Here is a 17,490-nt window from a genome sequence, read left to right as displayed (position 1 = left end):
ATGCTCAAATAAATTGGTTAGTCTCTAAGGTGCCACAAGTACTCCTGTTCTTTAGTAAGTGGTATGTTTTCCTTGTGACAGGACTTATGCCCTGTAATCAAGTTGCCTCTTGATCATTTTGATAAGCTAAACAGATTCAGCATCTTAAATCTCCCACCGTAAAGCTTTTCTTCAAGCCCTCAGATCACTTTTGTGGCACTTCTCTGCTCCATCTCAAATTTTTGTGGACATCAGAACTGGACACAGTATTCCAGCATTTGTCTCACCAGTGCCATATACAACAGTAAAATCTAGTCCTCACCACTCCTCACTACTCCCCTGTTTATACATCCAAGGTTTGCATTAGCCCCGTTTTGCCATACACGGCACTGGGAGTCATGTTCTGTTATTTCTCCACTAGGATCCTACATCCTTTTCAGTCATTGCTTTCTGTGATACAATCTCCTTTAGATACCTGAGATGCAGCATTCTAACATTAGGGAAATCTTGCAATATCTCCAGTACTGCTGGGTGAGAGCTGAGGACTTTCTAATGGTGACCCTGGTCGGTAGTTACACAAAGGAAAGGGAGGCAGAGACAGTCAGGGAGAGTGTCATTCTCAGCAATCTCCTTAAACATCTGCCCCCTCCATTACATTGCCCGGTAACACAGCTCACGAGAGCATTCCCAGAACAGACCTGAGCAGAGAACTCCCGCGTCCTCTTCGTGTCTGCAGTTATGTTGGCCCCAGCCCCTGGAAGGACACACCCAGAGATCGGATTCGTTCCCAGAGCAGTTCACATCGTCCAGCCAGATCTGCCCGGATCCTTGCCCATAATGAGCAGAGACAGTTGCATTGATGGCATGTCCACATCCCAGTTGTTTGCAAACGACATCGGAGTCTGACAGATCCCAGGAATCATCACAGACCGTCCCCCAGCGGCCATTGTAATAAATCTCCACTCTCCCGGCACAGCGACCTGTCCCATTCACCAGTCTGATCCGCCGGCTCCCTGCAGGGATAGATCACAGCTGTTAATATGTATTTTCGAACTAAACAGAAAATGTTTGTGAGATTTGGAAATGAATCACCTGAGCAAATGACACCGATGTCCTCAGCAATTCTTGTCTGGGCTGTCTCAGATGTGGAGTTGTCACAGAGAGTCAGACAAGTCTCATTTCCTGCACAATGGACCCTTCTCAGCCCCACAGCACCCGTTCCTTGCTCAGACTTAGGGGGGGTATAAGCTTTTTCAGCGACTCCGCACTGGAGCTCCCTGCACACCACGCTGGCATCGTTCATGTCCCACTGGTCATCCAGCACTCTGCCCCACACACCACGGAGGGAAATCTCAACTCTCCCATCACACCGACTCTCTCCGTTCAGCAGTCTGAGTGATTCAGAGTGACCTGGGCTCAGGAGAGATGGGAAACACAATGAAGAACACGCCCTGTTATACACTAGAAATAATACAGAGTGTGCATGAAATTATGGACTGTTTCTCAATAAGAAGGCAGAAGCCAGTGATCAGAGTGTGTCACAGAGTTAAAGGGAACAACCTCTGTCAGAAGACACTTATTCTTTTGAATCCATAAGTAGAAGGTGCTATAAGGTGCACTGACAGAAGGGCTTGCTAGCAGACCCTGTAAATGAGTGAGCGAGGGAATTCCTGCGGATTACTGATTGGGAAAATAGTCTCCGTGTGTGGTGGTGGAATGGCTACTGAGGTTTGTAGTCACTTTATCCAGGCTTAGATGCCTGGAAGCCAGTGAACGGTGTCTGCACAAGCACTGAGCGGGTGGGTCGTGAATGATTTAGGCAAGTTTGCCTTGAGCAAGTTTGGCCAATGGAAGAGCAGGATTCACGGTGGCCAGGAACAGATTATTTTTGGTAAATTCCCTTAGTTCCCTCTGATCTTTACTCAGCAGGTGGCAACTTTCTTGGTTCACGTAGATCCAGTGCAGGAGCTCCTAGTGTTAGATAGTTCCCGGCACTGGTGGTTCTGACTGGAGCTGTCCCCTGAAGTGTGGTGTCATCTCTGAGTCCAACGTGAGATTCCAGCTGATCAATTCATAGCACAAGAAGCAGGTTGTGTTTGGGGCCGGGAAGGGGATGTGCTTTGTTGGTGAATATTGTGACTCCCTTGGGATGTGAATCTCAGTCTTTCCGTCTGTCTCAGAATCAGAGAGTCCGACAGCAAGGTGGTAAGTTAGGAATCACTCCCCGAGTTCAGACCCAGGTGCAGCCAGGAGAGACTGACCATGTAAAAAGACAACAGCAGAGTCAGTGCAGGGCACACCCACTGGCTGTGCCGGGTACAGTATGTACTAGTATGGCAACCTGACGGGTGCAGTGTGTGCGCACTGGATCCAACCAGCTCAAGGATCTTGGTAGCCAAATAACATTTCAAGGTGAAGAGTTTCAGAGTAGCAGCCGTGTTAGTCTGTATTCGCAAAAAGAAAAGGAGGACTTGTGGCACCTTAGAGACTAACCAATTTATTTGAGCATGAGCTTTTGTGAGCTACAGCTCACTTCATCGTGAAGTGAGCTGTAGCTCACAAAAACTCATGCTCAAATAAATTGGTTAGTCTCTAAGGTGCCACAAGTACTCCTTTTCTTTAAGGTGAAGAGTGAAATCCTGGCCCCACTGACGGCAATGGTAAAACCTCCATTGACTTCAGTGGAGCCAGGAGTTCACCCTAAGACTGGACCAGGAGAATGCCTGCATGCAGCTAGTGTAGTGCAGGGGTGTAGCCATGGGTGGGCTGTGGCCCACCCAGTGATCATCCAGGCCCACCCAAATTAGGGCTGGAGCCCCCCAAATCCACAGGCTGGGACTCCCACCCCAAGCTCGGTGTCCGTCAGTCTGTCTGCATCTTTTTTCTGCCAGCACCATGCGCTGCTTCCCTGGTCTCTGACCCAAGCATTAGACCCGCAGGGGGTGTGCCTCACGAGGGCAGGTCTGGGTGGGGCAAGTGCTGGGGCCAGAGACCGGGGCAGCAGCTCCCGGCACCGGCAGGAAAAGGACATGGCTGGGCTGACGGACACTGAGCCAGGGTCGGGAAGGGTGAGTAGAGCTTGAGCCCTCGTGGGACCCTGCTTTGCCCAAAAGGCATGCCTAGGTGACCAAATGTCCCAATTTTATCGGGACAGTCCTGATATTTGGGGCTTTTTCTCATATAGGCGCCTCTTACTTCCCACCACCTGTCCAATTTTTCACATTTCCTATCTGTTTTCCCTAGGCACGCCCCGCAGCCTGTGTGCCCCGGGCAGCCTCAGATTTGGGTGCCTGCTGAGCGGTAAGGGCCGGCTGGAAGGGGTGGAGGGAGGAGAGCCCCCCTCTCTCCTGCCCCCTTCCCAGGGCACTGGATTCCTCCTGCACCCCTCCCTCTGCTCCTCCCGTCACTGCCCACCCCCCTGAAAGCTGGGGCCCACCCAAGTTTCCTGTCCTAGGTATGCCACTAGTGTAGTGTGAGGGCAGAGAGTAGATCTGGGGCTTTCCGAGGAGGCTCATGGATATAACTGGGTACCACAGCCCCTCAGGAAGGCCAAATGGGATCACGGCAGATGGAGCTTGTATGGAAGGGAACAGGTGTTCTTCCTTAGAAGGGATTCTCCTTCCAGCAATTGTAGGGAGAAATCAGCATCTTCATGTGCTGAGGAGCTCCCTCCGAGAACCAGGGTCTGGGCTGGGTAGCTAATTAGGAGAGGCAGGGCAGGGCTGCAGGGAATTCAGTTAGGAATGCAGGTATCAGCCTCTGTGAGAAGCAGGAGAACTGTGAGGTGAATTGCCCCCAAGGTACAAAGGTATCAGCTGTAAAGAGGAGAGTAGACGTCTGTTGAGAGCACTGGGCAGCACCCTATAGGCTTAGTCGTGGTGTGTAATGGCATCAGTGACCCTGGGCTCTGTGGGAGACAGTCCTGGAAGCTACGTGTCCATTATTAGGAAGAAGGTTGAAATCCAGGGCTTCTGCAGTAGGTTTCTCTGTAGGGACCCCTGTTCCAGCCAGGCAAGAAGAAGCCCTGTGGAGACTCTGTACATGGATGAGAAGATGGGGCAGAGAGGGGAGCTCCAACTTCATTAAGCAGGAGGGGTCCCTTTGGTGAGGGGAGAAGAGATGATCACAATGGCCTCTTTGGGTCTTAAAACTCTGCGGATCTACAGACCGATAAGATGGGCTCCATTTAGCCACAAAGGAACCAGGTTGGCTGGCCACTAAAATTAAGTTTTCGAGTGAATTATTTTTCCCGCACTTTCAGTGCCCAGGATGGATAAATCGGGGTTGTGAAGCATCAGGCTGTTACCTGTACGACCCCTGCCTCACTCACTTTAGAAACTGGAAGGCCTGTCGAGAATGAGCAGGGGAGCGCAGGAAGAACTAGGATGATCTTGTTAAGACAGTGACCATCATTCAGTAGAGCTCAGTTCTATCCCTGCCTCTTCTGCAGACTTCACAGGTGATGCTGAGCAGGTCTCTTAAACTAGTTTTCATGGGGTCTGATTTGCAGAAGTACTGAGCACTCGCAACTGCCGCCAGGGTCAAGACAAGATGTGGCTGCTCCGCTCTTCAGCAGTCAGGCAGTGTGGTTGGGGGGAACGAGCACAGGGCTGTGAATCAAAATACTGAGTTTTATCCTGTGTCCGCTGCTGACTCACTGGATGGCCTTGGGCAAGTCACTTTGCTTTTCTTTCTCAGTTTCACTATCTGTAAAATGGAGCTGATATAAATACTTACCACCTGCTTCCCTGGAGTTCTGAGAGGGTTTATTAATGTCTGGACAGTACTTTGAACACACAAAGCTCTATTGAAATGGTGAGTACTCTGAAGAATCAGGCCATGAGGGTCTCAGGTTGGTACCCAATCACTCCAAATAAGTAGCGAGTTTGGAAGTTTGGCTTTAATCATTGTATGTAACATTTTCAAAAGCAGCTAAATGATGTCGGAGCCTAAGTGCCATTTTCAGAAGTGATTTAGGCTACAAGAAGGTGAAGTCTCCAGGGTTCTTGGGCTCCTACGTTACTGGAGAAAATGGGACTTAAGTCCCTCAGTCACTTAGGCAGTTTTGAAAATGTTATTCTTGGGCTTCTAAGTGTCTAAGTCACTTTTGAAATGGCATTATAACAGTCTGCTCTCTCCCAGTGGTGTTGTGAAGACAAATTCACTAATGCTTGTGGTGCACTCTGATACTACGGTGAGGAGCACCATAGAAAAGCCCATGAAGAAATTAATAATTCTGTACTCAGTGCAGTGTTTGTACGGTCTGTAGAGTGAATAAGGCCCTGGGTCACAGGTTGAATGATGAGGATAAAAAGAAAGATCCTCCAGCTCCTCCATCCCCTGAGCACCATCCTCCCATGGCACTGAAGGAGGCAGGAGCTGGTGGGATGGAGGGGAATAACAGGACGTGTGCATGCAATTAGACTGTGTCATAATGTAGATGAACAGGGGGGGCTGAATGAACATTGCACGGGTAATCTTAATTCTGATATTTCCTAATTCTTGTGTCTTTGGCTTTCACTAATAACACTGTTTAATTTGTTAATGTTTTTATGTGAGGTAAATATTTTCCCTGCTAAGTACTGTGTGGTCATGCAGAATTTCAGCTTCCAAACACACCCGAGAGACTGGCATGGGAAAATGGAAGGAGCATTTTTGTTTAGATTCTAACTAAAACATTGATTCATTTTAACTTTTGGAAAATGAAAAAATCAATTTTCCTTTTCATATTTGGGTTTACAGGTTTTCCCCCTTTCTCCCCCTTTCTCCCCCTTCCTATTTTTTCATCTTTTTTGCCACTGTAAAAAATTAGCAAAAATCAAGAAAAGTGTAAGAGAGCAGGGGGAGCGGGGGGATCTTTCTGAGTTTTTTTTCAACTGGAAAGGTGTGAAAAAGTTAGAAAAAACCAAAGTGAGATAAAGTGCTACTTTCTCTGTGGCACGCTCCCAAAAATACCCTCAGGAACTCAAATGAGAGAAGAGAAAAGTTTATTTTCCACAGTTTCTAATTCAGCCAACCTGGAAGGGATTTCCCTGCACGAGGGCAAGGCACTTCCCTGGCCCCAGCACTGATCCCTTGCCAAATTGCAAAGGCCTGCTGCAGACAATGAAGGCATACAATCTCCTCAAGAGCTGGTGGTGTGAGTATTTGATCAGAGAAAGTGTGATGCAACCTCCATCTTGGGAATTGCTAGTAGCTCCCCCTCTAATTACTACAGCAGTGATTTGGAGAAGGATGAGAACAGTGAATCGGTGACATTTATGTAACCCGAAGGACAAAGTGCTGCCCCTGCTCCACTGCCCGGTGGAAGGACAGAGTTGCTGATGTTTTTACTGGAGAATCCAGGGCATTCCCGGGTCATCACTGTTCTTTTTGAGGTCATGTTTACTTTAATTTTATTTTTAATACATTTACCATTATGATACGTAGTTTAGAATCTTGCTCCCTCTCCCCTTGCTGTGCCCTGAGGTTTCCCCGCTCTTGGGTCAGTGTCACACACTGAGGGGCCAGTGTCATTAATCCAGCATTACACTTACCTGAGCAAACCACACTGGCATCATTGTCATGGGAGCACTGAGAGGCCCCCAGGGCAGTAACAGGGCAGTGGCCCAAATGGGGTTCAGACCCTTTACAGTGAAATGTGTCTGTCCAGACAGAGCCAGTTCCCCTTCCAAAATACCCTCCTCCTGGGGCTGATTCAGCGAAGCCGCAGTCGAGCTGACGACAGAGAACGTTGGCATCCGGTAAATCCCAGCGAGAGTCACAGAGGGTTCCCCAGGCACCAAGAACCTGGATCTCCACCCTCCCTGAGCACGCTGTGCTGCTGTTCACCAGCCGGAACCCTGTGTGCCCTGGGGAGAAGGGAGAAGGGGTTTAGAGAGGGAAACTTGGAGCTATTTTATACCAAATAGTTAAAGAAAGGAAAGTCAGGGGAGGATTTGATCTGATTCTATTTATCTTGGATCATTTGTGTTTTACGAGAAGCTGGTGCCATCCTATTACCCTAGCTCTCTACACAGTGAGATCTGTATTCTGCTTCACCCTAATCTAGAATTCACATCACTGGGATTTTAAAAACTTTGCACTGAATTCTTACCTGAGCATATGGCTCCAGCATCATTTGCATGTGAGCATGACTGACTGATGTGTGATATCCGGGGACAGTACGCATGGTGGGACTCATTCCCCGCGCACCGGAATGCTTCAGTCCAGATTGGTCCATGTCCTTCTCCAAAGTGAGCTCCTCCTGGGATAGACAGAGCTGTTCCACACTGTACTTCATTACAGATAACGTTGGCAGCTTTGAGATCAAAGTGGGCATCACAGACTGTGCTCCATGTTTCTCCATCTCTTATTTCCACACGTCCGGAACAGGCACTATGCCCTCCAACCAGCCGGGGCTTAATGTGTCCTAGAAATTTAATGAAGGCAGGAATTTACAAAGGGGCCTCAGGGAGTTAGATGCTCGACAGCCATAACATTTTGCCTGAACGCCAATCATGGCTCAGTGGCAAAGTGCAGGCCGCAATGAGAAATAAAAAAGCAATATATAACAAATGGAAAACAGTGGTATTACATAACAATCAATATACATTAGATGATATAATGTGTAGAAAATTGATAAGGGAAACTAATGATGTCAGGGAAAAAATAATGGGTTGCTGCACTAAGGAGATACACAAGGCATTTTTAAGTATACTAGGAACAAACAAAAAATCCTAACAGTGGTGTAGTTCCACTGCAAATCAAGGTGGTAAAATTGTTAACAACGATGAAGAAAAGGCAGAAGTATTCAATAAATATTTCTGATTTTGGATAGAAACAGGATGTATCATATTATGTGAAAAGGATGAACTACTCTTCAGTCCATTGGTAACTCAGGAGGAAGTTAAACAGCCTTTACCATTTTTATATCAGCAGGCCTCAAGAGCTGATAAAACCACAGAATAAGAGAAGTGTAGCGTTGGAAGGAACCTCAAGAGGTGATCTAGTCCATCTCCTCACACCAAGGGAGGTTTAAGTATACCTAGGCCACCCTGACTGATGTTTGTCTAACTTTTTGTGCAAAGTCACCAATGATGGGGATTACACAACCTCCCTACGTACCCTGTTCCAGTCCTTAATTATCCCTATAGTTCGAAACTTTTTTTCTAATATCTAATCTGAATCTCATTTGCTGCAATCTAAAATGATTGTTGAGTCCTACCCTTGGTGGATGTGGACAACAATTAACAAACAATCTTTCAGTTATTTGAAGACTGTTATCAGTTCACCTCTCAGTCTGCTCTTCTCTAAACTAAAAATGTCCAATTCTTTCAACATTTCCTCATAGATCATGTTTTCTAAACCTCTTACTCTGTTTGTTGCTCTCCTCTGGACGTTCTCCAATTTGTCCTTATCTTTTTTAAACAATGATGAGCAAAAATGGACACAGTACTCCAGCTGAGACCACACCATTGCTAAGTAGAGAGGGACAATTACCTCCTGTGTATTACATATAACATTCTTGTTAATATAATTCAGAATGACATTTCTCTTTTTCACAAGAGGATCACAACTTTTCAGATTGTGATCCACTATAACTCCGAGATCATTTTCTGCAGAACTGCTACCTAGACAGTTATTCCCCATTTTTTTTATTTGATTTTTCCTTCCTAAGTCTCATACTTTGCACTTGTCTTTACTGAATTTCAATTTGCTGATTTTGGAGCAATTCTCCAGTTTATCAAGATCATTTTGATTTTCAACCCTTCCTTCCAAAGAGCTTGCGACCCCTCTCAGCTTCGTGTCACCCACAAATTGTGTCCGAGTATTCTCTACTCCATCAACCAAGTCACTTATGAAAATATTGATGAGTACCGAACCCAGGACAGTGTTATTTTTTATTTATCCACAGGAACACAGAAATCACAGAGAAAAGAATAAAGCAACTGAAGACCTACAGGCCTATGTCTTACCTAAAGCTCAGCTTTTCCCTCAAAACCCGGGCTGACTCAGCTTATCCAAGGAACCCCTGCTCCTGGGGACTGTGTTATAGTCTCCCTCCCTACAGACCCTGCCTCACCCCCTCTGTTCCTCAGGGCTCCCCTGTTAACAATTCCCAAGCTCTCTGTTTAAGATTTCTCATCTCAGGGGCCCATCCCAAGGAAGGTGACTTGTGCACAGCTTGGCAGATGCAAAAGTTCCAAAGCCCTGACACCTGTATTGTTAGTTAAATACCAGTAACTGGGTTCTATGAAACCATTGTCTGCCGTCCTGGGACATATGGGGAGCTCAGACGGGGGTTGCCCTTTGAACCCCTGAAGGAAATGTGAAAATAGCAGTAAAAGGAACTGAGGTGCACGTAATATTCACAGAAATACAGATATAGCCCATGTTCTTTGCAGGGGTCATAGTAGACGAAGAACTGAACATGAGCTCCCAGTGTGATGCTGCTGCAAAAACGGCGAAGGTGATCCTTGGATGTATAAAGAGGGGAGCAATGAGGACAGCTGGCTGAAATGCAGGATTTCCAGTGTACAGGAAATGTCACTATTTTAAAATTTCCTGCAAATTGGAAATCCGACTAAAATTTTGTTTTGGAAACTCCAACCCACGGTGTATCCAACTTGAAATTTGCTCCCAGGAACGCCAACAGATGCGGAGTGACACTGACATTCTTGTCAGTTTCACCACTGTTAACATCAGGACAAGCATGCCAATTTCTCAGAGCCACTGCTGGGGCTCTGGGGCAGCCTCATCATGTGGCCTGCCCTGGACTGGGAACCCCTGAGCTTCCAGACTCCTTGGCCAGCTGGCAGCCAAAATAGGCAAATAGCCCAGTCCGGGACATTCTGCAAGGCAGGGCTGCCCCAAGCCACAGACCCTGGGACACCAGAATCCATCCCGGGACTTCCAGGATCCCTGATGCAGACCCTGGAGCCGAGCCTTGGTTAGAGCTGGGGCTCCCAGGGCTTGTAGGTTCCTATCCCATGGCAGAGAGCCTGAAAGCATTGGCAGGGCTTCCCTGGAGCCCAGACCCTCGAAAGACTAGGGTCTCCAATTTTGGGGCAATCTGTATGGTGGGGCTGCCCCAGAGCTGCAGATGTTAGAAGACTGGGGTACCCAGCCCCGGGACAATCTGCACAGCAGGACTAACAGGAGCCACCAGGGAACCTGGCAGGGAACCATGGACATTTCAACCAGACAATGCTTGTGGTTTCGAGAAAGTTCATTGAACCCCAGTTCACTTTCATGATAAATGTTGAGTTCAACAAACTGGCACTTTCCAATGAAACTCTGGTTTGCCAGATAATTTCCAACGAGCTCCAGTAGGGAGGTGATTTTTCCTCTGTGTACAGCACCGGGGAGACAGATACTGCATCTGCTTTTAGTGTCCACATTGTAAGAAGGATGTTAAAAAATTGGATTGGGTGCAGAGAAGATCCACAATAATGATTCCAGGGCTTCAAAATGTGCCCTGCAGTGAGAGATTTTAGGAGGTCAATCTGTTTAGCTTATCAAAAAGATGACCGAGACGTGTCTTGATTTCAGTGTATAGATACTTTCACATGGACAAAACACTTCATAGTAACGGTCTTCTCAATCTAGTGGGGAAAGGCATAACAAGAACCAATGGATGGAAGTTAAAGACAGATACATTCCTATTAGACGCAAGGCATACATGTTTCCAGTACTACTGATGAAACATTGGAACAAACTACCAAAAGAAGCAGAACATTCTCCACCTCCTGAAGTATTCAGAACAAAATTGGGTGCCTTTCTGGAAGATATGCTTCAGCCAAACACAAGTTCAGATGAAGTACAGGAGTAATTGGTTTAAATTCTATAGTTTTTGTTACCCAGGAGGTCAGACGAGATCTAATGCTCCCTTCTGGCCTTAAAATCTATTCAGCTATGAATCAAAAAGAGAGTTAACGTTTGCAAAGTGAAGCACTCAAACATTCAGAATGCCAGACTTGCACTTGCCTGTGAAACCTTCATTAGCCCCTTTTGTGACTGTGCGTGCGGGTCCATTGTCCAGAGCATGAACCTGGCAAAGGCATGGTTGGTGTTGCAAAAACACAAACACTCATGAGAAGTGCTCGGCACTGGCACGTGCATAAACACCTTCCAGAAGGGTGGGACCAGAACACCCTGACACAGGGTTATGGTGTAAACACACTCCCCAAAGATGATGAAAGGAAAACATTTACTCCCTCCGAAAGATAAGGTCAGGATGACAGGGTGATGGATAGAGATGTTTTGGTCAAACCAACATGGACAAGGCAAAAGGTGGTAACTAGTCACATCAGAAGGGCAACGTGTAACTTGATTTTATCACAGTACAAAAGACAGGTCACATGGGGGGGGGCGGTTTCCGGCCTAGGTGCAGGGGGTGAGTGGGGAGTGGAAAGTCTCGCCACTCACTGAGCCAAGCCCATGGTAAGGGGCCTACATGTGCCAATGTAACTGTAGACATTGATCCGGGGAGCTAGTACCGTCCTTCGTCAGCAATAAACCTGAACGAGCATTCGCCACTGAACCGAGTCTGTGGTCTTCTTAGGCAGTTTGGTCAAGGCCTGCTGTGTCAGCTTTCTGCGCAGAGCTGAAAACACACACAGCCAACAGCTGACAACACTGGGGAGGTAGGGAAGTGTTATTATCTCCATTTTACACATGGAGAACCAAAGCCCAGAGACACTCTATGGCCAAAATTATCAAAAGTGTCCAGTGCTTTTGGGTGCCCAACCTGAGATACCCATGTCCTGGCTTTTGAGAGGACTTAGGCTTGTGCAGCACGGCTCCCACTGCCTTCAGTTTAGAGCTGTGGGTGCTCAGCACTTCTTCAGCTCAGATGTGCATGGTCTCAAGGGGGCCACCCATAAAATGAGGTACAGACAATTAATGACCACCTGTGAAACATTTGGTTTAAGTGACTTGCCAAGCATCACATAGGAACTCTGTGGCAGAGGCAGTGATAGACTCTAATTCTCCAGGGCAGGATTCAGCTGCCTTAACAAGAGACCCTCCTTTCTCCTTCTGCAATCCCCTGCCTCACACACAGCACACTTCACAGTGTCTGCAACAAATGAGGCAGGGGTCCTGTAGACAACAGCCTCCTTCACTCCACAACCCTGAGTCAGAGCACAGTCATTTCTGTGTGCTGAATGAAGCAGGGGTCCTGCGGAGAAAATAGCAAGTTATCCTGTCATGAAAGACTGAATCTTAACGCATACGTAAAGATGGGCCAAAATAGAGCTGCAAAGACAACTTTAATTCTGCTATTTCCTTATTCTTTATCGCTGAACTTTGCAAACTGAATGTTCCTTAAAAGTAATGGAACGTTTTAAGGTTTTAAAAAAGCAAACTGAAAAAATGGAAGATCAGTGCCACTGTGTCGATGCAGCGCCGCCGATTGGGCACGTCTGGTGAAGACGGGTGACGTCGAGGGGAGAGCGCCCTCCAGTCGCGTAGCTGGGGGGGGGAGGGCAGGGCAGCGGCCACTCTCCCACCGAGCAGAAGTGGAGCCTTTTCAATTTTTACGCACCCGGAGGCGCTCCAGGGCTTCAGTGGTGGGTTCGGCGGTGGGTCCTTCACTCGCTCTGCTCTTCGGCGGCATTTCGGTGGCGGGGGGTCCTTCAGTGCCACCGAAGACCCGGAGCGGGTGAAGGATCCGCCGCCGAAGTGCCGCCGAAGACCTGGAGCGCCGCCGGGTGAGTACAAGCAGGTGGGGCCTTTTTATCTGTCCGCTCCCCCTGTTCTCTCCACCGGGCTACGCCTCTGGTGCCCTCCTGTCCGTACAATGAGCCCACCTCATCAAGAGGCAGAAGTTCTGCTGGTGGGAGAGCGTCTTCCGCTGACATAGTGAGATGTGGACAACGCTTTAAGTCGATGTCAGTTACGTTGCTCTGGGGGGGGGGGGCGGGGGTTCACACCCCTGAGTGACGTAACTTACATCAACTTAAGCAGCAGTGTAGACAAGGCCTTAGTGCACAGCCACACCATCCACATGGGCACCTGGTGCCTGGCAGGACAGTGCAGGGTAGATTTACACTCCAGCTTGCCACAAACTAAATGTTCATGTCGATCTGCTCTCAGTCTCCCCACCCCACCCTGTCTGCTTATTCCAGTCTCCTCGCCCAGTTAGTCTTAGACTCCCCACACACCCTGGTTCCTGATCTGATCTGTTTTTCCTCACCCACCACCGGTTCCTTCCCACTGGTTCCCAGTCCCAGACTCCTCATCCAGTGTGGCATTCTATACTTTGGGGTGGGGGTGCTGTAATCCCCATAATCCTCATTTTCATATAATTGTGATCTTACATATAAAGCATGCCTTCTAAGCTATCAGGGGAAAGATTAGGATCTGCTGAAAGTCATTTCTCTATTCATATGTGTAGATCATTAATGCTTATGAAGTTATGAGAATTGTGTGGTATGGTTGTCACTAAAACATGCTGTAAATTGGGGAATCAGCCAGATATGAGCTCCCCAGAGGCAACAGCAAGGAAAGTAACCAACGCCTGGGCAGAATATCAAACAACCAATCAACTGCCATTGTCCAGGAAGGGAGTTACAATGAATGACTCACCTGCATGAGGCCACACCAGGGGAATTGCTCAATCTTCCTTGGAGAGATTCAGTAATGCTCACCTCACTCTGAAAAGGAGTGGGGAGGCAGGGGCAAAACCATGGGGGCAGAAAGGACATGATAAAAAGAAGAGACATTTGCCATGGTCTTCCTCTCTCTTCCACCTACATCTACAGACACCACCACACCAAGCCACTGAAGCGCTGATCAAAGGGGAGAGCCAGGCTGAAGAGTAACCAGGAAGCCTGCGGTGAGAAACATCTAAGTTTGTAAGGGCACTGAAAGTGTTAAGATCAGCTTAGAATGGGTTTTGCTTTTATTTCTTTTGACCAAATCTGACTTGTTATCTGTTATGTATTGACATAAACTGTGACTGTATAAATCATTGTTGCAACCACTGTGATACATTTGCAGCAAATATTGTACAAAGGTTGTCGTGTGAGGTGTCTATGGAAAGGTTCTGATCTGCTGGTTATGATTATGCTATCTGTATGCATGTATCAATTTTGTAGTTGAAATTATGAATATTGGCTATGTACTTGTTTCTCAATGTGTTTGATTCTAAGTAGCATTAAGAAAAGGAGTACTTGTGGCACCTTAGAGACTAACAAATTTATTTGAGCATAAGCTTTCATGAGCTACAGCTCACTTCATCGGATGCATTGTTAGTCTCTAAGGTGCCACAAGTATTCCTTTTCTTTTTGCGAATACAGACTAACACGGCTGCTACTCTGAAACCTGTCATTAAGTAGCATTAGTGAAGCATTTGGTCAGCTTCTTGAGAAAGGAATTTGCAGACTGAGTGCTCAATCGAGAAACACTTAACTAACAATGGACCTTGGGAGACTCCAATCCACATATGAGAAGTCTTCCTGAGATGTTCAAGGTGGCATGTGAGGAATGGCTGCTGCCTGCAAACTGAGTCATGCATGGACATGTGACTTACCCAGGTGGCTACAAACTCCATCTTGTTGCTGTGATTTTGCACAGGAGAACAAAGGGAAAGAATATAAAAGGCCCTGGAAACCCCTCCATTTTGTCTTCAATCCTGCTTTTTTACTTCTGGAGGAACTTTGCTACAAACTGAAGCTCCGAACAAAGGACTGAATGACCCATCCAAGCTGTGGATGTACTCCAGAGACTTGATTTAAACCTGCACTTTATTCCATCACTGCTACAAGCCTGAAAAAATAACTTTGCCATTACTGTATGTAACTGATTCCATTTAACCAGTTTTAGCGCTCATCTACAATTCTTTCTTTTTATGAATAAATCTTTAGATTTTAGCTTCTAAAAGATTAGCAACAGCTGCTTTTGTAATGAGCCAGCCAGTCCCAGTCCCTATTCAAGCCCAAATTAATGGTGTTAAAAGCCAGTGGGAGAACACTTCAATCTTCCTGGACATTCTATAACAGATGTAAAAGTAGCTATACTTGAACAAAAAAACTTCAGAAACAGACATCAAAGAGAAACACCAGAATTACAATTCATTTGCAAATTTAACACCATTAATTTGGGCTTGAATAGGGACTGGGAGTGGCTGGCTCATTACAAAAACTGCTTTGCTGCTCCTGGAATTGACACATCCTCATCTATTATTGGGAGTGGACTGCATCCACCCTGATCAAGTTGGCCATGTCAACACTGGTTCTCTACTTGTGAGGTAACTCCCTTCCCTTCATGTGTCATTATATAATGCCTGCATCTGTAATTTTCACTCTATGCATCTGAAGAAGTGGTGTTTTACCCACAAAAGGTTATGCCCAAATAAATCTGTTAGTCTTTAAGGTGCCACCAAACTCCTTGTTGGTTTTGTCCTGAATTGATACTCTCAGCTGTGTCATGCCAGAGGCAACATTGTTACATTATGTTTTGTCTTATAATCACTTAAAATCTATCTTTATAGTTAATAAATTTATTTGTTTATTCTACCTGAAGCAGTGTGTTTGGTTTGAAGTGTGTCAGGGACTCCCCTTGGGATAACAAGCGTGGTCCATATCAATTTCTTTGTTAAATTGATGAACTCAGATAAGCTTGCAGTGTCCAGCGGGCATAACTGGGCACTGCAAGATGGAGGTTCCTCAGGTTGTGTCTGGGGATAGTGGCTAGTGTGATTCGGTTGTACAATCCAAGGAGCAGCTTACATGCCAGAGGCTGTGAGTGAGCAACCCAGGAGTGGGGGTTCTCACAGCAGAGCAGGGTAAGGCTGGCTCCCAGAGTCAAGGATTGGGTGACCTAGCAGATCACTGGTCTGGAGAACACCAGAGGGGAATGTCACACCCAGTCAGTCCCAGTCTCCCCAGCTCCCAATCTCCTTGCTCAGCAAGTCACAGTCTCTCCCCACCCACTCCCTGTCCTAATCGCCCTTCCTAGCCAGTCCTAGTCTCTTTTCCCCTCCTCCCAGTCCCAGTCTCCTTGCCCAGCCAGTCCCCATCTCCCACTTTCTTTTCCAGTCCCACTTTCTCTCCATCCACCAGCCTCAAGGCTCAGAATATTCCCCCTGCATCCTTATCCTTATCTACTTTCCCCCTCACCCTGGTCTGCATTCAGTTCAGCTAGCTTCCTCCCCATACTGCCTGAGCCCAATAGGTGGAAACAGTCTCCGTCATCTTAGGTCTAGTGCCTGGTGCCACTCTGGTGCACAGCGGCCAAGAGTATAATTTCAGCATAATTTTATTGGTTACACATCTTGTCATGGCTGCAACACCTCTTCGGGGACCGTCACCTTGTTGTGGTGAAGGGGCTTGTGTGCTCCAAAGATCCTCAGAGCTATGCTGTTGGGAGCTTCATGTTTCTTCAAATGTGGTATAATGAGAAGCTTTTGGAAGCCTTGAAAAATACCAACATTGTTACCATCTTTAAAAAAGGAATAAGTTGGAGTGTGGAAATTATCATGGTAATTTATCATGATAATAATTATATTATCATGTAGATAGCCTTGCTATCTACAGCAGGGAAAATTCTCACCCATATCCTCTTAAACTGATTACTTCCCCTTGTTGAGGAAATATTGCTGGAATCTCAGTGCAGTTTCAAGCCATCCCGCAGAACAACTGACATAATCTTTGTTGCCCACCAAACGCAGGAAAAGTCTTGGGAGCAAAATTAGGACCTGCACATGGCCTTCATTGATTTGACAAAGGCCTTCAACTCTGTCAATCACAAAGCCCTGTGGAAGGTGCTGGCCAGATTTGGCAGTCCTCCAAAATGTATTAAGGGCTTAAGGCTTCTTCATGATGAGAGGACTGCCACCATTCTCTGTAATGGCCTGGAGATGGATCCGTTCGTCATCAAAACTGGGGTTAAGCAAGGATGCGTTATTGCCACAACCCTGTTCTCCATGTATTTAGCAGTCATTTTGATCCTTTTTAAAGACCGCCTTCCCACTGGAGTTGACATTCAATACAGAATGGATGGGCGGCTTATTAATATTTGACATTTCCGTTCCAAGTCTAAACTGCTCAAGGCATCCATTACTGACCTGTAGTATGCTGATGACTGTGTCGTCGTCACGCACACTCGGAATGACCTTCAGTCCACACTGGATTTTTTGCACAAGCTTACTGAAGCCTATGACTCTCACTCAATATCAAGAGTTGAGGACTTCTGTTACCTCGGTAGCCAACTTTCTCAAAATGCAAAAATTGACAGTGAGATCCAGCACAGGATCTATTGCGCAACTGCTTCCTTTGGGAAACTGCTCTGGCACGTTTTCACAGACCGTGACTTACGGAAGGACACCAAAATCCAGGTCTAGGAGACAATTGTTATTTCTACACTCCTTTATAGATGTGAAACCTCTATTAACAGCACCTCAAGAGTCTGGAGATGCATCATGAAAGATGCCTCTGCAAGATGCTTTGCATCAAGAGGGAAGATCGCTGGACTAACACCAGCAATCTCATTGAACCTAATGTCACCAGCATTGAAGCAATGATC

General features: G+C 46.8%; 1 protein-coding gene across 1 annotated transcript in view; it reads right to left on the bottom strand.

Annotated features, from left to right (window-relative positions):
• The window catches only part of LOC125628882 (scavenger receptor cysteine-rich type 1 protein M130-like), a 60,797-nt gene that overhangs the window by 18,590 nt on the left and 24,717 nt on the right, over positions 1–17,490 (bottom strand). The window contains exons 3-6 of the mRNA XM_075120334.1: positions 7,076–7,390; positions 6,516–6,830; positions 1,072–1,389; positions 678–992 (exon numbers count right to left, since the gene is read on the bottom strand). Of these exons, the coding sequence (XP_074976435.1) occupies positions 678–992; positions 1,072–1,389; positions 6,516–6,830; positions 7,076–7,390 (1,263 nt within the window). The remainder of the gene's footprint in view (positions 1–677; positions 993–1,071; positions 1,390–6,515; positions 6,831–7,075; positions 7,391–17,490) is intronic.

This window comes from Caretta caretta, chromosome 1, assembly GCF_965140235.1.
Source record: "Caretta caretta isolate rCarCar2 chromosome 1, rCarCar1.hap1, whole genome shotgun sequence".
Taxonomy (NCBI): domain Eukaryota; kingdom Metazoa; phylum Chordata; order Testudines; family Cheloniidae; genus Caretta; species Caretta caretta.
The sequence above is the reverse complement of the archived record's forward strand: the minus strand, read 5'-3'. Positions and strand labels throughout refer to the sequence as shown.